This window comes from Culicoides brevitarsis, chromosome 1, assembly GCF_036172545.1.
Source record: "Culicoides brevitarsis isolate CSIRO-B50_1 chromosome 1, AGI_CSIRO_Cbre_v1, whole genome shotgun sequence".
NCBI classification, from domain to species: Eukaryota; Metazoa; Arthropoda; class Insecta; order Diptera; family Ceratopogonidae; genus Culicoides; species Culicoides brevitarsis.
In genome coordinates, this window is record NC_087085.1 from 4,786,212 (window position 1) to 4,803,405 (window position 17,194).

Genomic DNA, 17,194 nt, shown 5'->3' on the forward strand with positions numbered 1-17,194 from the left:
AAAAATTTTTTAAAAAAAAAATTTTTTGAACATAAAAAATTAAAATTCAACCCATTGTGCGACATAAACGTCAAACGTCAAAAAAGTGAAAAATATTCGAAGAGAAGCAGTCCCTAAACATTTCGAGGGTATTTTTGCATTTCTAGCCCGAGTTAATAGTTAATTTTGGTGTTGGTTCCGTCAAAATAAAGTAAATTTAACAGTAGACTTAAGAATTTTCCGACTAACACAAGTTTTGCGGCGATTTCAAGTTTTTTTGAAAGCTTCTACGGAAGCCATCGCCCTACTTGAATATTGATTTTTTGTTTTTTTGTCTGTTTTGACCCAAAATTTTTTGGAAAATTCGAGTTTTTGAACCTCAGCGAACACTTTGCATGTGATTTTGAGTAGATTTGATGGTTTTTTGATAAATGTTTGTTCCTTATTAGAAAATTTCTGTGTGATGACGTCATCTGGAGTTATTGATTTCTTTCTCTATGCCTCTTATAAGAAGTTGCTCGCATATGATGTCATCTAAAATTATAAAAATTCACTTTTTTACAGGGCAGCAAATCTGGATCCTTCGGAAATCGCAAGAAAAAAGAAAGAAATGAGCGATCGCAAGCTTGAGTTGGAGCGGAAAAAGGCCAAATTACAGGCAATCCGCGAAGAAAAGGAACGTCGTCGAAAAGAGAAGGAAAAATCTGACTTGGAAGATGCTGTCGGCAAAGCAGGAACAGCTGGAGAAAAGGATTTAAGAAAGTAAATCATCAATTTTTTCGATTTAAAGAGGATTTTACTTACGAAATTTCATTTTTTAGGGACTTGGATGACATGCTCTCATCATTGGGAGTTGCTCCAGTATCAGAAGTTCTTTCATCTTATTCTTCCGTGCAATCGAACTCGACAGATGGACCACAGAGTCTCGATGCCGAGAGTCAACAGACTGCAACGACGGGAAGGTAACCGATTTTTATTCGATTTTTTGAGGATTTTCAATAAAAATTTGTTTTTTTTCAGCGCCGGCAAACGCAAACCCGTCAATTTGATGGTTGTCTCTGTGCAGGCAACAGACATTCCCCCAAAAGAGACTGTTGTGTACACGAAACAGACACAAACGACACAAGCTGGCACAGGACACGAGCGAGATGGTAAGAAAAACGTTTCTAAAAGCATTTTTCCCGTCATTTTCACGTCTTTCGTCATGTTTTGTACAAGAATCCATCAGCATCAGCCCTGTTTGTTTAACTTTTACTAAACAAATCTTCCTTAAAATCGATTGTAGACGACATTAGGCCACTTTTTTGCATACACGAAAATTTCTACAATCAATTTTATGCCTCATTTTACTAACAAACTTTCATCTTCTTTGCCGTGATCTCGAACTTTTTTCAAACAAACGTCCCTTTTTCATTAAATTACTTGTTGTTGAAAAAAAAGCTGAAACAAAAAAAAATAATTTAATGAAAAAAAATAACAAATACAGTTCTTTCTTGCCATTCCTCACCATTGTCAGGATATTTGGAAGATTGGTGGCGTCCAAGGAAAGGTAAATGCTTATGTAATGATCGTACACGAGTTGAAAAAAAAAGTATTTATTGGAACAGAACAGAAACATACAATTTTTGTTAAACCGCTTATTTGCCTCTCCTCTTCCAACTCTTCATACTATCTGTAAAAAGTATTTTTGTGTATTGTACGATGTTTTAAATTAGAAAAATTTGAATTTATTAAAGGATGAGTTCATAAAATTATTTTGACACTTATTAAATTTTGACTTATGTCAAAAAAATTTCGTTAAAATTAAAAATTTTTGACATTTGTAAAATTTTTATCATAAAAAAATAAATTTTAAATAAAAATTTGACAGCTGTCATTTTTAATATGAAAATAAATTTTGAAAAATTTCAAATTTTTGAAGCTTTACTTCAAATTGTGTCATTTTTATTTAAAAAAATTAAAAATTTGAAATATTTAAAAATTTTGACATTTTAAAAATAAATTGACAGCTGTCAAAAATTCATTTAAAAATATTTCTAAGCATATTTTGAATAGAAAAATTTTTTTCTGAACAAAAAAGATTTTGAAATTTTATAATTCTCACTAAAAATCACAAAAATTATTGTTTAAAATTTCAATTTTCACTAAAATTTTGACAGCTGTCAAATTTAAAATTGTCAAAAAAATTTTTGAACTTATCGACTTATTATTTAAATGTCATTACTATGAGAAAATTCTTAAAAAAACGAAAAATCTTAAATTTTCCAATTATTTTAAGAATTGTTTTTGACTTTGACAAACAAAAAACCTTAAATGACATGAAAACTCTCTCTCTTTGTACATAAATCTAAAAAAAAATCAAAACAACGAAAAAAAAAGCTTTTAGGGACATTTTAAGGAAGATAAAAACAAATTTTTATTTTCTTTGAGAATCACGCTTCAGCTTATTTCTCGCTCAAATCGCTGCTTTAATCAAATCATGCATTTTCGAAAAATTGAGTGACCTAAACTAACAAAAAATCATAAAAAAAAGTTAAAAATTAGCTTTGTTTGTACCTTTTATGTCCATTTTAATCATAAATTAATGATAATTCGATTTGAAAAATACTAAAAAGTAATTTTTTCTTTGTTTTTTTCCCTCATCTCTTGTAGCTCATGCGACAGATTATTACGGTAAGTGTTAGATTCTAGTTCAGTAATAAATTTCACGTTGAATTACGGAGCACCTTCCTGTACTAACAAATTATTTATTATGATTAAATTATGTTATTTTAGCATTTGAGTCCCGTTTATTTTAGAAATTATTCATTTTTTAAGGGTTTGAGTTTTTAGAAGAATTTTGACAATTCAAAAAAAATTTTTTTTGTAAAAAAATAATTTTTTGATTTTTTTTAAATAAAAATTTTAAATACCTAAAATTTTATTTAAAATTAAAAAAAATGATTCTTAAAAATTAATTTTTTTTAAATTTAAATTTTTTGAATTTTATAAAAAAAAAATTAAAATAATTTTTTATTTGAAATAATTTTAATTTTTAAATTAAATAATTTTTTTTAAATAAAAATTTTATTTTTATTTTATTTTTTTTATTTAAAATAAATTTTTATTTAAAAAAAATTAAATTTTTAAGTAAAATAATTATTTTTTAAATAAAAATTTTATTTAATTTTTTTTATTTAAAATAAATAATTTTTATTATTAAAAATTTTAAAATTTAATTAAAAAATTAAATTTTGAATGGTCAAAAATTCTCTTGAATTAAATCCGTAAAATATTTATTAATTTTTTTTTGTAAATCTTGTCTCCATTTAGTTAATTAATTTAATTTAATTTTAAAAAATGTTAATTTTTCATTATTATTATTATATCTACAAAATATTTCTCCACCCATTATCTCAGGAGTTTTATTTAAACTTATTTTTTATTCAAAAATTATTTATTTAATTTTTTTTTTAAATTTTCATATAAATTCATTGTTTGTCATTAATTTAATTTCGAAAATGCATGCTGATTAAGTGGATCATTGCTTCCAGTGTGAAGATCATCTTCATTACTTTGTAGTTAATTTTTATTTAATTATTTTTTGTGTGTGATTTCTTCATTAATTTAACGCTTGATTCACTTTTTAGTTTTAAAAAATTTATGTTTGCTTAAAAATGCACTTTTTATTTTTTATTTAAAAAGTAAAAAAAAAAAGAATTTCTTTCAGTTCAGTTTTGTGCTTTCTTTCAAGCGAGCGAGAAAATAATTTACAGAGCTAAAACTTCCCAATATTTTCTTTTCGTTTCAAGATGAATACAATTTAAACCCAGGTTTAGAATGGGAGGATGAGTTTACAGGTAGGTCCCCATAAAAAAAAAAAAAAAAAAAAAAAAAAAAAAAGAAAGTCGTTAAAATAAAAAAAATGAGAAAAAAATCTTGTACATTAAATCCCATTATTTTTTGGTTTTTTGTTGTTGATGTATTCAAAATTTAGAATTTTTTTTTTAGAAATTTTCGGTTTTTGTTGTAAATAAAAAAAAAATAATTTTCTAAAAAAAAGCTTGATTCGATTTTTTTTTTTAAACCTATCGAATCAAGTTCTAACTTAGAATTTAAGTCAAAAAAAATTAAAAACGGCTACTTATTCATCATGCATTAAAAAAGGTCTCTGTGAAATAACTCAATTAACGAGTGTGAATTCATGCTTCGCTTCTAACACTTTTGTGGAGAAACTCGGGAGTCTTAACCATAATTTTACCTCATCAAGCATCATTCAATCAAACGATCAATTCAGGAACGACGTTCGACGAATATCCGAATTTTGGGTGGAGAAAAAGATCAAAAAAAAAATGAAAAAATGTTAAAAAATAGAATTAATTTAATGAATAAGGAACATTTACTACTTAGACATCGAGCACATACCTTGTCGATTACTTGCAAGGAAGAACTTCAATACCGATTTTTTTTTTTTTTTTTTGGAGGAAAATTCAAAAAAAAATCGGAAATGGAGTGAAAATAACACAATTCATGTCAAAAAAAATTAACTTTAAGGTCCTGAGTCTGAAGAAAGAATTTTTGATAGTTGATTTTTTAATTTTTTTTTCATAAAATTTTAATTTGTCAGAATTTTTCAAATTTTTTTCGAAAATTGTCAGTTTTTATTTTAAAATTTTCAGTTTTAATTAGAAACTAGTCAATTTTTGTTAAAATTTGTCAGTTTTTTGGTAAAAGTTGTCAGTTTTTATTAGAACTTTTAAATTTTCTAAGAAATTGTCAAATTTTATGAAAAATTCATTGATTTGTTAAAAAATTTTAAATTTTTACAAAATTTTGATAATTTTTTTAAATTTTTTATCAAAATTTTGTTAAAATTGTTAAATAAAAAAAATGTTAGATAAAAATGTTAGTTTTTATCAAAACTTGTCAGTTTTTGTTAAAAAAAAAAATATTTAATTTTTCCAAAATTATTTCAACTATCAAATTTCTTTAAAAAAAAAACTCCCGTTCATAAAAGCACGAAGAGACAAAAAAAAAATTTTTCCCAAGTTTCCTCTCCGAATTCCAAAAAAAAAATATTGTCTGTAGTTTTGTGTAGATGTAAAAAGAATGTTATGTGCTAATCTTACTACTTAGTTCATAGTTAACTTCGTTTTTTATTATTTTTTGTGTGATTAGACCCCTTTTAGTATCTTTGTTGGTTTTATCATTACTTATACAGTGCTTACTTTTGGGGATGGTCAAGGTGACGATGAAGACAGCTCGTTGACGCATTTGGATCACGGATTCCAATCGAAGCTTCCGCCGGGCATTTTACCTCCGGGACTGCCAACATTGAAGGCTGTTGCTCCTGCTGTTACGCCGCAAGAACAGAAGAAGGATGAAGCTAAAATTGGTAAGGTTTTTTAATTTTTTTGGATGAATTTTTTTTGAAATAATGAAAAATTGCAGTCAAGGAATTGTCGGAGGAGCAAAAACAGATGATTATCTTGTCAGAAGACTTCCAGAAGTTCGTTATTCGGAGCGGAAAAATCATGGAACGTGCATTATGTGAAGCTGTCGATATTTATACTGATTATATTGGCGGAGGGGATACAGATGAAACATCGTAAGTAAAATATTAAATAATTTTTTTTTTCAAAATTTTTACATAAAAACAAAAATTTTCCAAAATTAAAATTCAATTTTAAAAATTTTCATTTTTTTTTTAATTTAAGTTTATTTATAAAAAACTATTTTTGCAGTTTTTATCAACTTGAATATGAAATATTTTGAAAGATGATCAAAAAAATTTAATTAAATATTTTTTTTATTTTAATTTTTTTTTTTTTTTGAAAACCTAAAATTTTTGATTCAAATAATTTTTTTATCATTCAATTAAAATAAATTATTTTTTTTAAATCTCAATTTCTTTATTTAATTTTTTTATCAATCGAAATTACCTAAAATTTATTTTTATTTAAAAAAATAATTATTTCAAATTTTATTTTAATTTTAAATGAAAAATTAAAAAAAATTATGAAAAATTTATTTTTTTAAAATTTCAATTAAAAAATACATTCATTTTTATTTTAATTTCAATTTCTTTATTTAAATAATTTTTTTTTTAATAGAAATTGTTTTAAATATTTTTTATTTAAAAAATAATAATAATAATAATAATTTTAATTTCAATTTTGAATAAAAAATTAATAAAAAAAATATGAGAAATTAAATTCAATTTAATTTTTTTAAAAATTAATTTTTTTTAAGTCAAATTTTTTTTTTTCAAATATAATTTTAATTTTTTTTTATATTATTTTTATTTTTTTAGAGAGAAAAATTCAAAAACATATTTTTAAAAAAACATTTTAAGAAAATTATTAAAATAAATTATTTTTTTTTTCTTTACAGTGACGACAAATCCGGCGCCCGTTTATCGCTAAACCGTACTTTTTACTGTGATCGTTGGTCTAAAAATCGTTGTGTGACTTCGTTCGATTGGTCAACGCAATTCCCCGAGTTGTGTGTCGCCTCGTATCACAACAACGAAGAAAGCCCCAATGAACCTGATGGCGTCGTCATCGTTTGGAACACAAAATATCGCAAACAAACGCCCGAAGATGTTTTTCATTGTCAAAGTGCCGTCATGTCAACGTGCTTTGCCAAATTTCATCCAAATCTGATTCTGGGCGGCACGTATTCCGGGCAAATTGTCTTATGGGACAATCGTGTACAGAAACGAACGCCCATTCAACGTTCGCCCTTGAGTGCTTCGGCTCACACGCATCCCGTTTACTCACTTTCGATGGTTGGCACCCAAAATGCCCATAACGTCATCTCGATTTCATCCGATGGGAAGCTGTGTTCATGGAGTTTGGATATGTTGTCGCAGCCTCAAGACACGCTCGAATTGCAACAACGTCAATCCAAGCCGATTGCTGTTACTTGCATGACTTTCCCCAATAACGAAGTGAACAATTTCGTGCTTGGCAGCGAAGATGGTTACGTTCATTCGGCAACGCGTCACGGAAATCGTCAAGGTATCGGCGAAACGTACGAAAAGCATCTCGGACCTGTCACGGGCATTTCGACGCATCCCATGCACGAATACGGGCATTTGTTCCTCACATCTTCCATCGATTGGACCATCAAATTGTGGAGTTTGAAGGACACGAAACCCATTTATTCCTTCGAAGACAACTCCGATTACGTCATGGATGTGGCATGGTCGCCCATTAATCCCGCTCTCTTTGCTGGCATCGATGGCAGCGGAAGACTCGATTTGTGGAATTTGAATCAAGACACTGAAGTGCCGACAGTTTCGTTAGTTGTTGATGGCGCTCCGGCATTAAATCGCGTTTCGTGGACTCCCTCGGGACTTCATTTGGTTGTTGGTGACGAAGCAGGAAAGATTTACGTGTATGATGTTGCCGATAGTCTCGCGCATCCGAACAATCAACAAGACTTTTCACAAACACTGCACGAATTGCGGATGAATCAAATGGATGAATTTGACGAAATTGAGAAAAAGGCGCCGAGTTTGCAACCCGCGTCACTCGTTTCGGGCCCAACATCACTGATCGCCGTTTAATTTATTTAAAAAAATAACCAAATTATGAGTATTTCCTTAAAAAATAAAAATTAACTCAATAAAAAACAATAAAAAGTTGGCTAATAATCTTAAAAATTGAGTTTGAAATTTTTGAATTTCTCTTTGAATAAAGAAAAAAGGTAAAATTTTAGAAAAAATTAAACAAAATTTAAAAAATTTTTTAAAATTATTTTTTAGTTTTAAAATTAGCTTTGAAAATTCTTTAAATTTGTTAGAAATTTAATTTTAAGACAAAAACATTTTTTCAAAAATGAATTTAAAAAAAATTAAAATTAAAAGTCAAAAATTTAATTTTTGAAAAAAAAAATTAATTTTTACGAAAATTATAAAAAAATAAAAAGTTGAATTTTTATTAATTTTTTTTAAAGAAAAAAAATTTTTTAATTTAATTTTTAAAAAAATTTCGTTCAAAATTTAAAAAAATTGTTGAATAATTTTTTTTTTTTGAAAAGTTGAGAATTTTTTGTGAAAATTAAAAAATTTCACAAAAAATAAAATTTCAAAAAAAATTCACAAAAAATTTGAAATCCAGAAAAAAATTTTAGACCTAAATTTTAAAGAAATTTAAAGTTAATTTTTTGACTAAAATTGTACAAAAAAATTTGAAAGTTGATTTTTATGAAATTTTTTGAAAGTTCTGAAACTTTTTTTTCGAAAAAAATGTTAATTTGGTTCAAACTTTTTAGAGTTTTTTGTTTTAATCTAAAATTAACTTCTGCAAATTTTGAAAAAAAAAAATTTAATTTTTTTTAGAAGTCAAAAATGAAAATTTAATTTTTAAAAAGAAAAAAATTAATAAAATTTTAAATTTTTTGAAAAAAGTAAAAAATGTGAATTAAAAAAATTCATAAAAAATTTTCATTGAAAAAAAATATTTTTTTTAAATTTTTCTATTATTGTTAATATTTTTTTCTCTCATTTTCTGCTCAAAACTTTTAATTTCAAGTCAATTTTTTAAATAAATTGTTAGTTTTTCTCCTCAAAAACGTAAATTAACTCATTGACAGGATAAAATTTGGATGCAAATCTCAAAAACGGGATTTCTCTTGGAAAATTATCGATTTATTTTGCTGTTTTCACTTGAATTTTGATAAACGCGATTCGCTTATTGAGGAGGTTGTTGTCTTGATCCACGTCCGAATCCTCCGCGGAATTCAACATCAGCTCCGCCAGCACCGGCATCAGCTTTCTTGTCAGCTCCCGGAGCACGTCTGTATTGTTGACGATCTTCTCCTCCCTTGTTGTCGGATCTTGGGGCAGCTAAAAAAAATTTCATACGTGAGTTTCTATGGATTCTCGTACACGAAAAATGTCAAAAAATTTCTTACTTGTTCCACGGGGACGAGGAGCTTCGGATCTTGTGGCGCGTTTCAATGTCGAGGGCACAATTTCTGGCGGCAAGTGCAAGTATGAGCGCAAATATTCGATGCCCTCGTTCGTCAAATACCAGTAATAGTGACGCCAGGCGAATTGTTCCTTGACGAAGTTGCGCGATTTGAGAGATTGCATCGTCTTAATGACGTGCAAGTTTGGAATATTCTCCAATTCAGCGTGTTTTGCCGCATAGAAGTCCTTTTCCGCAACCAAAACACCTTCCTTGAACAGGTATTCGTAGATTGCGACACGGTGAGCTTTCGGCATGAACATTTTTACGGGCTTTTTTGACTAAAATTGCGGAGAATTTTAATACGACATGTGTTTCTTTTCAAAGAACTCACAAAAAGGACCGATTTAGTCGACTCGCGCCGCGGGGTGTGGCGCGGCTTACTGTTTTCCGCTAAAATTAACACACATCATCTGGAAATTTAAAAAAAAATTATTAAAAATTAAATTTTTTCGTTTAAAATTTCCTTAAAAAAATATTTTTTCAACAAAAAATTGTTCAAAAAATATTTTTTTCATAAAAATTCATGAAAAATTAAAACTTAACCTCAAAGTTTCTTTTCAGTGAAAGACAGTAAACCGCTCGAATCAACTCAAATCAGCTTGGTTTCACTCGTAAACAGTTTCACGTGTGTTCTTGTTGCCTGCGAAACAATTCCTCCTCGTTTTTCTGATAAATTTCAAAGAAATCAATTCAAATTTGGCAGCGAAAAACATTTCAAGGTAAGAATTTTCATCTTTAAAATTAATTTCATTAAAATTTCAATTAATTTCCCTATTTTTAGAAAATGTTGAAGACTCGCGAGCAACTCTTGATGCAAAAAATCAAGAAACGGGAGCAAAAACGTAAAGAATTGGTAGCGAAGAAGCGTAAAAATAGCTTGAACGAGCAAGAAGAGGATGAAGGTAAACGCTTTTAATCAAAAATTCACCAAAAAAATTTTCTAACAAACATTTTTTTTGGATTCCAGAAGTTTCCATGCCCGTAACTCAAAATGGAGTGAACAAAAAACGGAAACAAGAAGAAAAACAAGCAAAAAGTAAGTATTTCAAAGCATTAAAATGCTTCAAATGTTGACTGAATGATGATTCAAAGGCGAAATTGAGATGCTTTGGGTGTGATTCCTCAAATTTTAAAAAAAAATAATGAGTTGAGTCTCGAAATTGCTCAAATGAGAAGACATTTGAACAGATATCTGATAGTCTTTTTTAAAAATTTCTTCGAAATTCATCAAAAAATTAAAATTTTAACCAAAATTTTTTATTTTTTTTGTAGAAAACAAGAAAAATAAAGTCATTGCCTGTGAAGAAAATGTCGAAGATGAGGAAAACCAAGTCGAAAAACCTAAAAAGAAGAAAAAATCCAAAGTTGAACCCGAAGATGAAGTAAAATCTGAACAAGAAGACGATGAAAATGACGAAAATGAAGAAGAAACGTCAGTCGAAGCTCAACTTCCGGGATCTTCGGGTGTTTTGGAAACTTTATTAGGCGATCACAGCTTTTCTTCGTTGAAAGGACGAGTTTCCGACGAAACTTTGAAAGCCATTGAAGCCATGGGATTCACAAAAATGACAGAAATTCAAGCAAAATCCATCCCTCCGTTGCTCGAAGGTCGCGATCTCGTTGGTTCAGCAAAAACGGGAAGCGGAAAGACTCTTGCGTTTCTCATTCCAGCAATCGAATTGATTAACAAACTAAAATTCATGCCGCGAAACGGCACGGGTGTCATCATAATCTCGCCAACGCGCGAACTTTCGATGCAAACTTTCGGGGTTTTGAAGGAATTGATGGAACATCATCATCACACATACGGCTTGTTGATGGGAGGCGCGAATCGCACCGTTGAAGCAGAAAAATTGAGTAAAGGATTGAATATTGTGGTTGCTACGCCGGGTCGTTTGCTGGATCATTTGCAACATACGAACGATTTTTTGTACAAAAACCTTCAGTGTCTCATTATCGACGAAGTTGATCGTATCATGGAGATCGGTTTTGAGGAAGATATGAAGCAAATTATCAATTTGTTGCCCAAAAAACGTCAAACGATGCTTTTTTCGGCGACACAAACCGAAAAAACTGAAGCTCTATCGAAGCTTGCATTGAAAAAGGAGCCAATTTACGTCGGAGTCGACGATTTAAAGGCAGAAGCGACAGTTTCGGGACTCGAACAAGGTTACATTGTTTGCCCGTCGGACAAACGTTTGCTCGTTCTCTTCACATTTTTGAAGAAAAATCGCAAAAAGAAGGTCATGGTCTTCTTTTCGAGTTGCATGTCCGTCAAATATCATCACGAGCTGTTCAACTACATCGACTTACCTGTCACTTCGATCCACGGAAAGCAAAAACAAACCAAACGAACGACAACTTTCTTCCAATTTTGCAATGCTGAATCGGGGATTTTGTTGTGTACGGATGTCGCAGCTCGAGGTCTCGATATTCCCGCTGTCGACTGGATTGTGCAATTTGATCCGCCAGATGACCCCAAAGAGTATATCCATCGCGTTGGCAGAACAGCTCGCGGCGAAGGCACCTCAGGTCACGCTTTGCTCATTCTCCGACCCGAAGAATTAGGATTTCTGCGATATCTGAAGCACGCCAAAGTGCCGTTGAACGAATTTGAGTTTTCGTGGAATAAAATCGCCGATATTCAGTTGCAACTTGAGAATTTGATAACAAAAAATTATTTCTTGCATCAGTCGGCGAAAGAGGCGTTTAAGGCTTATGTGCGGGCTTATGACTCGCATGCCTTGAAGGATATTTTCAATATTAGCACACTCGATTTGCTGCAAGTAGCGAAAAGTTTTGGATTTACGTCGCCGCCCGCGATGGATTTGAAGATGGGACACAAATTCAAGGAGCCTGAAAGGAGAGCGGGACAACGTGGCATGGGATATTTCAAGAAAATGAATAAGGAACATCAAAAAACGAAAATTTATCGACAAGTTGGAAGGAAAGAGCTCAAAAAACATGTCGAAGTTTAAATTTTGTTTTTGAAATTAAATTAAAAAGAGAGATAAATAAATTTTATTTCATTATAAATTTGTGAGTTTTTATAAGAATTTACAAAATTTTCATAAAAAAAAATTTTTCAGTTGAAAATTTTTATTTTCGAAATTTTTTGAAATTCAAATTAAAAAAGTTAAATGGCTTCAAAATTTAAATTTAAAAAAGCTTTAAAATTATTTATTTTTATTTTGAGCTCAAAAAATATGAAAATTTTTTTGAATCTCTTTTTGAAGCTAAAATTTGTTCGAAAATTAAATTTTTAGTTAAAAATTTTAAGTTTTTCAGATTAAAAAAAATTTATGAAATTTCCATTTAAAAACTTTAAATCAAAAAATTTAAAATGATGGCATTTGCAGTTATAAAAAAAAATAATTTTATGAAATTTTCAATAAAATATTATTAAATTATTTTTTAGATTAAAATTTAAAAAAATAAGAAAAATTTTTTTTAAACGAATTGAACTAAAAATGTTTTGCAAAAAAAATTCATTTGATAATTTTGTAAATTTTTACATAAAGACTAAAAATTTCTTTCAGTCAAAATTTTTGATAAATTTTGAAAATTTTTCATAATTATTTTTTTTAACTTTCAGTTAAAAATTTGAGCTTTTGAAATTTTAAAAAATTATTTTTTTTTTGGTGAAAAACATTAAAGAAATTTTTTAAAATTCAAAAATTTTATTGCTTTAAAAAAGATTTTAAATTTCAAATTACCTAAATTAAATTAAACATGATTTTTTTTTTTATTTTAATTTTTTTTTATTTTAAATTTTTTTTAAATCGAATCAAACTAAAAAATCATAAATAAGTACGTTCACATTTATTTTCAGAAAAAAAATTTTTTTTTGACAATTTTGTAAATTCTTACAAAAATTCACTTTTTTACATTTATTTAAATTAATTAGTCTTTGGGAGTCTTTTCTTTCAAATCACTCAAAAATGACGTTCCAAAAATATTTGGAATTTTTTCGCCGTAATAAATCTTGTTATTATTCGACAGCGACTGATATTTCACGAGCTCCAAATATTCTCGCGTCAACAGCAACTTATTCGCTTCCGCCTGCTTCTGAACTCTATAAAATTCCGTGTCTGTCTGAGTTTTCAACTTTTCCGCCTGAATTTCATTCTCGATCGCTTCAATCCTTTTCTGCGATTCTCGTTCCATGATTTTCTGTTCGTACTGAATTTTCGACACTTGAGCAACTTTTTCCGCCTCAATAACGGCTTTTTTCCTATCGGTCTCCGCATTTTTTTCCACAACCTTTTGATGTTCCACGGAAATGAGCAAATCTGTCTTTTCAGACTCCATTAATTCGTAATTCCGTCGAATTGCTTCCGGGATTTTGGGTTTTGTGACGCGCACGGAGAGAATTCTCAAGCCGGGAGCCATTTCGGTCAAATCTCGTTGCAAGGAAAGTTTTAAATTGTCATCGATTTCGCCGAAAAGGTCGATGAACACTTGATGCATCGTGTGTCGACTGCAAAATTGGTTCAATTCGTGATGAACTTTGTCGAAAATTAACGCGCGATCGTAGTCGGCAGTGTAATTTCGGACAATTTCGAGCACGGAGTCGACATTTAGGATGTTTACGACTTCAATTCGGTCGAAATAGAGCATTACGCCGCCTGAAGTGCCGCAAGGAACGTTTTTTAGCTCGTCAGTTTGTAAAGTAACTTGAATACTCTTGAAAACTGTGAGCAAAGGGAGCATCAAATGAATTCCGGGCTTCGAAGTTACAGGAAGTAAGGCTCCTGCTCTGTAATAAACGCCGACATGTCCTAAAAAAATCGAAAAAAAAATAATTTTTTTGACAAAAAATTGGAAATTTTCTTACCTTCTTCAACTTTGTGAAGTGACAATTGAAGAATTACCGCCAAACATGCCACAATTACCAATCCTGTGACTAATTGCTCCGTAATCATCGTAAATTCAAGGATTTTTCAGGATTCAATTTCATCCGGCAAACAATTTTTCGCTTGTTGATAAAACTGTCAGTGAACTGTCAAAAGCAAAAAATCAAAACAAACCAACGTGAGTTCGAATTCGAGTGATTTTCAGTAAATTTTTACAAAAACACGATGGGTGTTCAACGAAAAAAGCCAAAAAATGTCGTAAAAAGTCGCAAGGAGATGCGAAAAGAGATGCGAATGGAGAAAAAATCCAAACAAAAGGAATTCCTGCAAAAAAGGCGTGAAAATAAGTTCAAGAAGAATAAAAATTCAAACTCGAAGGACGATTCAAACGACGGATTTAAGAAATTCGACAAGAAGTTTCCCTTCAAAAATGGAAAAAATAACCAAAAAAAGTTCGAAAAGCCGGAAAATGGCAAAAAATCTTCAGTCAAAAGCAACAAAAAGCTCAAACTTCCTTCAAAAATCTCTCCTGAACTCTTAAATTTCGATCCAGAAGCCTCAGATTTCGAAGACGAAGAAATTGATTCCGACGAATTGTCAGGAAATGAGTCTGAAACAGAAAAACCTGCGAAAAATCCTGTCCCCGCATACGAAGATAAACTCGCCAAAGCCCGCGAAAAGGAAAACAACAAACTCCAAAGATACGAAGACGGCTTGAAACAACGTCGAATCGAGCAATTACAACAAGCGAACGAAGAAGAGGACAAAATTATCAGCAAATACGAGAAACTTTTGAAAATTAACAAGCGAAAGGGCAAAAAAGACTCGTTAACGAACTTCAACGACGGCTTGGACTACATTTTAGAGCTTTGTACAAAAGACAGCATCGAAAAAATGTACAACGCGGCAAAGGAAGCTGCTGAAGTCGAAAACGACGAAAACGATTCTGACGATGAAATCGAAGAATTAACGAAAAAAGGCAAAGCCAAGGAGAAGAAAAAAAGTTTGAAGAACAAAAAATTGGAAAAAATCGAGGAAAAATACTTTGGGGAGGATAAAGAACCGGAAACGATCGCCTTGGAGGACTTAATTGGCGACAGCGATGACTCCGAGTTCGATGAAAATGAAGAAAATTCGGATGAAGAAGAAGAACCTGCACGAAAAAAGGCAAAAACAGACAAAAAAGTGTCTTTCAAAGGCGTTAAAGAGGCCGATTCTGACGGAAACAGCGATTTTGACATCTTAGATTCGAACGAAAGTGACGAAGAAGAAGAAGAAAATGAAGAAAAATCAACTAAAAAACGTAAAAACTTCGTTTTAGCTCCAAAAAGTTCAGATGACGAAGTAGAAGAAGATGATTTTGACGAGGAGGATGCTGAAACGGGTGATTTTTCTGATGAAAATGACGATGACGAACTCGCCAAATTATTTGCAAACAAAAAATCCAAAACCCCGAAAGTCGACAAAGTACGAGAAGACATTTACGGAAGGAAACGCGACGCAAAAGGCAACATAATCGAAGAAAAATCCACAGAAACGAAATATGTGCCTCCCCATTTGCGCGCCAAACTGCTCGCGGAATCAACTTCCATCGATCCGAAGAAGCAAGAACAGTTGGATCGCCTGAAAAAACAGTTAAAAGGTCAAATTAATCGTTTAACGGAAGCAAATGTACAAAGAATTACCATCGAAATTGAGAAACTTTACATGCAAAATGCCAGATACGACATGAACACGACTTTATCGGAGCTGATATGCTCTGCCCTGGTCAGTAATGTCATCGCCAAGGAACGAATGGTGTTGGAACACATGCTCGTTGTTGCTGTTTTACATGCAAATATCGGAAGTGAAATCGGTAAATCCATTTTTTTTTGTTTTTTTACGATTTTTTAATGAAAAAAATTTTTTAGGTGCCTTTTTCTTGGAAAATTTGATCCAAAAGTTCAATAATTTGCTTCAGGACTTGAAAAATTTACGAGTTGAGGACAAAACTTTGGACAATTATGTTTTTATGCTTTGTCATATGTACACTTTTAAGCTTTTTCAACACAATTTGATCTACAGCATCTTGGATAAGCTCTGTGAAGAGTTCAACGAGAAGTCGGTCGAGTGTATTTTGTTAGTTTTACGTTCAATTGGCTTCCAATTGAGAAAAGATGATCCCTTGGCACTGAAAGATCTCATCCTAAAAATACAAAAAAAGGCAAATGATGCTTCGAAAGACTTACAAAATGACGTCAGAGTGAAATTTATGCTCGATATCCTGTTGGCAATCAAAAATAATAACATGACGAAGATCCCCAACTACGATCCAAGTCTCACGGAGCATTTTGGGAAGCTTTTGAAGAGTCTCACGCACGATGGGAAGCACGTAGCTACATTAAACATCTCCATGGATGACCTTTTAAATGTCGATAAACGCGGAAAATGGTGGTTGGTTGGCTCAGCATGGGCCGGAAATGATCTAAAAGGCGAGAAAAATGCCCGACTTGTGAGTTCTGAGGGTGAATTTTCCGCCCAACTACTTGAATTGGCAAGCAAACAACGCATGAACACCGATGATCGTCGCAAAACTTTTTGTATCATCATGAGTGCCGAAGATTACATGGATGCCTTTGAAAAACTCATGCATTTGTCGATAAAAGACCCGCGAGTTATTATCACAGTCATTATCCATTGTTGTCTGGCCGAGAAACAATTCAATCCGTATTACGCCGTGCTGACACAAAAATTCTGCGATACCGATAGAAAATATCAACTTGCTGTGCAATACGCCGTGTGGGATCGAATTCGAGAATTGCCGTCACAAACGAAGGAAAGTAACAAAAATCTCGCAAAGTTCATTAGTTATGTCGTGCAGCAAGGAGGGCAACCGTTATCGGTGTTGAAAGTCATTGAATTTTCGGAATTGGATAAAATTACGCACAAATTCGTGAAACAAATTGTGATGGAACTGCTTTTGGTTGAAAAAGATGAAGTTTTTCAGAATGTTTTCAGTAAAGTTGCACTCAGTAAGAAATTGAGTTCGTTTAAAGATAGCATGAAATTGTTCATTCATCATTTTCTGTTGGCGCAATCGAATGTTAAAAAGTTAGATGAAGAAACGCAGACTTTGTTGAAGCAAAGAATTGCGATGGTTGACCAAATGTTTCAATCAAGCGATCGGTTTAATACTTTTTAGATAAAAAATTGTTTTTTTTAATAATAAAAATTAATCTTTTTGGAAGATTTTACAAAAAAAAATTTTTTTTTCAAATTTTTCGTTAAGTTTTTCTTACATGTTTTTTGAAATTTTCACTTTTATAGCAAAAATTCTCTTTTTCTTTATGATTTTGTTAAACTTTTCAGTTTTATAGCAAAAAAAAATTTTTTTCGTTAAGTTTAGTTTGAAATCTTATT

The 17,194-nt window shown here is 30.7% G+C and overlaps 5 protein-coding genes across 20 annotated transcripts; 3 read left to right on the forward strand and 2 right to left on the reverse strand.

The window, feature by feature from the left end:
* Positions 1-60: 60 nt before the first annotated feature.
* Positions 61-7,548, forward strand: LOC134827911 (cytoplasmic dynein 1 intermediate chain). Of its 16 annotated transcripts, none has more exons than XM_063840783.1 (10): positions 61-128; positions 544-741; positions 801-941; positions 1,000-1,130; positions 1,466-1,528; positions 2,632-2,652; positions 3,771-3,818; positions 5,180-5,353; positions 5,410-5,566; positions 6,352-7,548. In XM_063840783.1, exons 2-10 carry the CDS (start codon positions 590-592, stop codon positions 7,529-7,531), a joined length of 2,067 nt encoding a protein of 688 aa, XP_063696853.1. In that variant the 5' UTR covers positions 61-128; positions 544-589; the 3' UTR covers positions 7,532-7,548. The 16 variants fall into 16 exon arrangements, with proteins under 16 accessions (XP_063696853.1, XP_063696856.1, XP_063696858.1 ...); XM_063840786.1 differs by having other exon boundaries at positions 5,204-5,353; XM_063840788.1 differs by having other exon boundaries at positions 1,496-1,528.
* A 1,044-nt stretch (positions 7,549-8,592) lies between these two features.
* LOC134832645 (small ribosomal subunit protein eS10B-like) lies at positions 8,593-9,283 on the reverse strand. The gene is made up of 2 exons (XM_063846781.1): positions 8,881-9,283; positions 8,593-8,812 (listed from the first exon to the last, which is right to left on the reverse strand). The coding sequence occupies exons 1-2, from the start codon at positions 9,197-9,199 to the stop codon at positions 8,658-8,660; spliced, it is 474 nt and encodes a 157-aa protein (XP_063702851.1). The 5' UTR covers positions 9,200-9,283; the 3' UTR covers positions 8,593-8,657.
* A 275-nt stretch (positions 9,284-9,558) lies between these two features.
* On the forward strand, positions 9,559-11,975 carry LOC134836973 (probable ATP-dependent RNA helicase pitchoune). The gene is made up of 4 exons (XM_063852272.1): positions 9,559-9,658; positions 9,721-9,841; positions 9,907-9,975; positions 10,212-11,975. Exons 2-4 carry the CDS (start codon positions 9,724-9,726, stop codon positions 11,915-11,917), a joined length of 1,893 nt encoding a protein of 630 aa, XP_063708342.1. The 5' UTR covers positions 9,559-9,658; positions 9,721-9,723; the 3' UTR covers positions 11,918-11,975.
* A 777-nt stretch (positions 11,976-12,752) lies between these two features.
* LOC134827520 (erlin-1-like) lies at positions 12,753-13,941 on the reverse strand. The gene is made up of 2 exons (XM_063840198.1): positions 13,777-13,941; positions 12,753-13,720 (listed from the first exon to the last, which is right to left on the reverse strand). The coding sequence occupies exons 1-2, from the start codon at positions 13,862-13,864 to the stop codon at positions 12,843-12,845; spliced, it is 966 nt and encodes a 321-aa protein (XP_063696268.1). The 5' UTR covers positions 13,865-13,941; the 3' UTR covers positions 12,753-12,842.
* Positions 13,942-13,983: 42 nt separating this feature from the next.
* LOC134830335 (nucleolar MIF4G domain-containing protein 1 homolog) lies at positions 13,984-17,039 on the forward strand. The gene is made up of 2 exons (XM_063843786.1): positions 13,984-15,650; positions 15,706-17,039. Exons 1-2 carry the CDS (start codon positions 14,021-14,023, stop codon positions 16,974-16,976), a joined length of 2,901 nt encoding a protein of 966 aa, XP_063699856.1. The 5' UTR covers positions 13,984-14,020; the 3' UTR covers positions 16,977-17,039.
* Positions 17,040-17,194: the final 155 nt, after the last annotated feature.

Bases quoted from the DNA above. Each gene is read 5' to 3' on its own strand.
- LOC134830335 (XM_063843786.1), top strand. From the start codon at position 14,021: ATGGGTGTTCAACGAAAAAAGCCAAAAAATGTCGTAAAAAGTCGCAAG. The intron at 15,651-15,705 runs GTAAATCCATTT...AAAATTTTTTAG, and splicing joins AAATATCGGAAGTGAAATCG to GTGCCTTTTTCTTGGAAAAT.
- LOC134832645 (XM_063846781.1), bottom strand. From the start codon at position 9,199: ATGTTCATGCCGAAAGCTCACCGTGTCGCAATCTACGAATACCTGTTC. The intron at 8,813-8,880 runs GTAAGAAATTTT...AATTTTTTTTAG, and splicing joins TCCTCGTCCCCGTGGAACAA to CTGCCCCAAGATCCGACAAC.
- LOC134836973 (XM_063852272.1), top strand. From the start codon at position 9,724: ATGTTGAAGACTCGCGAGCAACTCTTGATGCAAAAAATCAAGAAACGG. The intron at 9,842-9,906 runs GTAAACGCTTTT...TTTGGATTCCAG, and splicing joins CGAGCAAGAAGAGGATGAAG to AAGTTTCCATGCCCGTAACT. The intron at 9,976-10,211 runs GTAAGTATTTCA...TTTTTTTTGTAG, and splicing joins AGAAGAAAAACAAGCAAAAA to AAAACAAGAAAAATAAAGTC.
- LOC134827911 (XM_063840783.1), top strand. From the start codon at position 590: ATGAGCGATCGCAAGCTTGAGTTGGAGCGGAAAAAGGCCAAATTACAG. The intron at 1,529-2,631 runs GTAAATGCTTAT...CATCTCTTGTAG, and splicing joins TTGGTGGCGTCCAAGGAAAG to CTCATGCGACAGATTATTAC. The intron at 2,653-3,770 runs GTAAGTGTTAGA...TTTCGTTTCAAG, and splicing joins TCATGCGACAGATTATTACG to ATGAATACAATTTAAACCCA.
- LOC134827520 (XM_063840198.1), bottom strand. From the start codon at position 13,864: ATGATTACGGAGCAATTAGTCACAGGATTGGTAATTGTGGCATGTTTG. The intron at 13,721-13,776 runs GTAAGAAAATTT...CGATTTTTTTAG, and splicing joins ACTTCACAAAGTTGAAGAAG to GACATGTCGGCGTTTATTAC.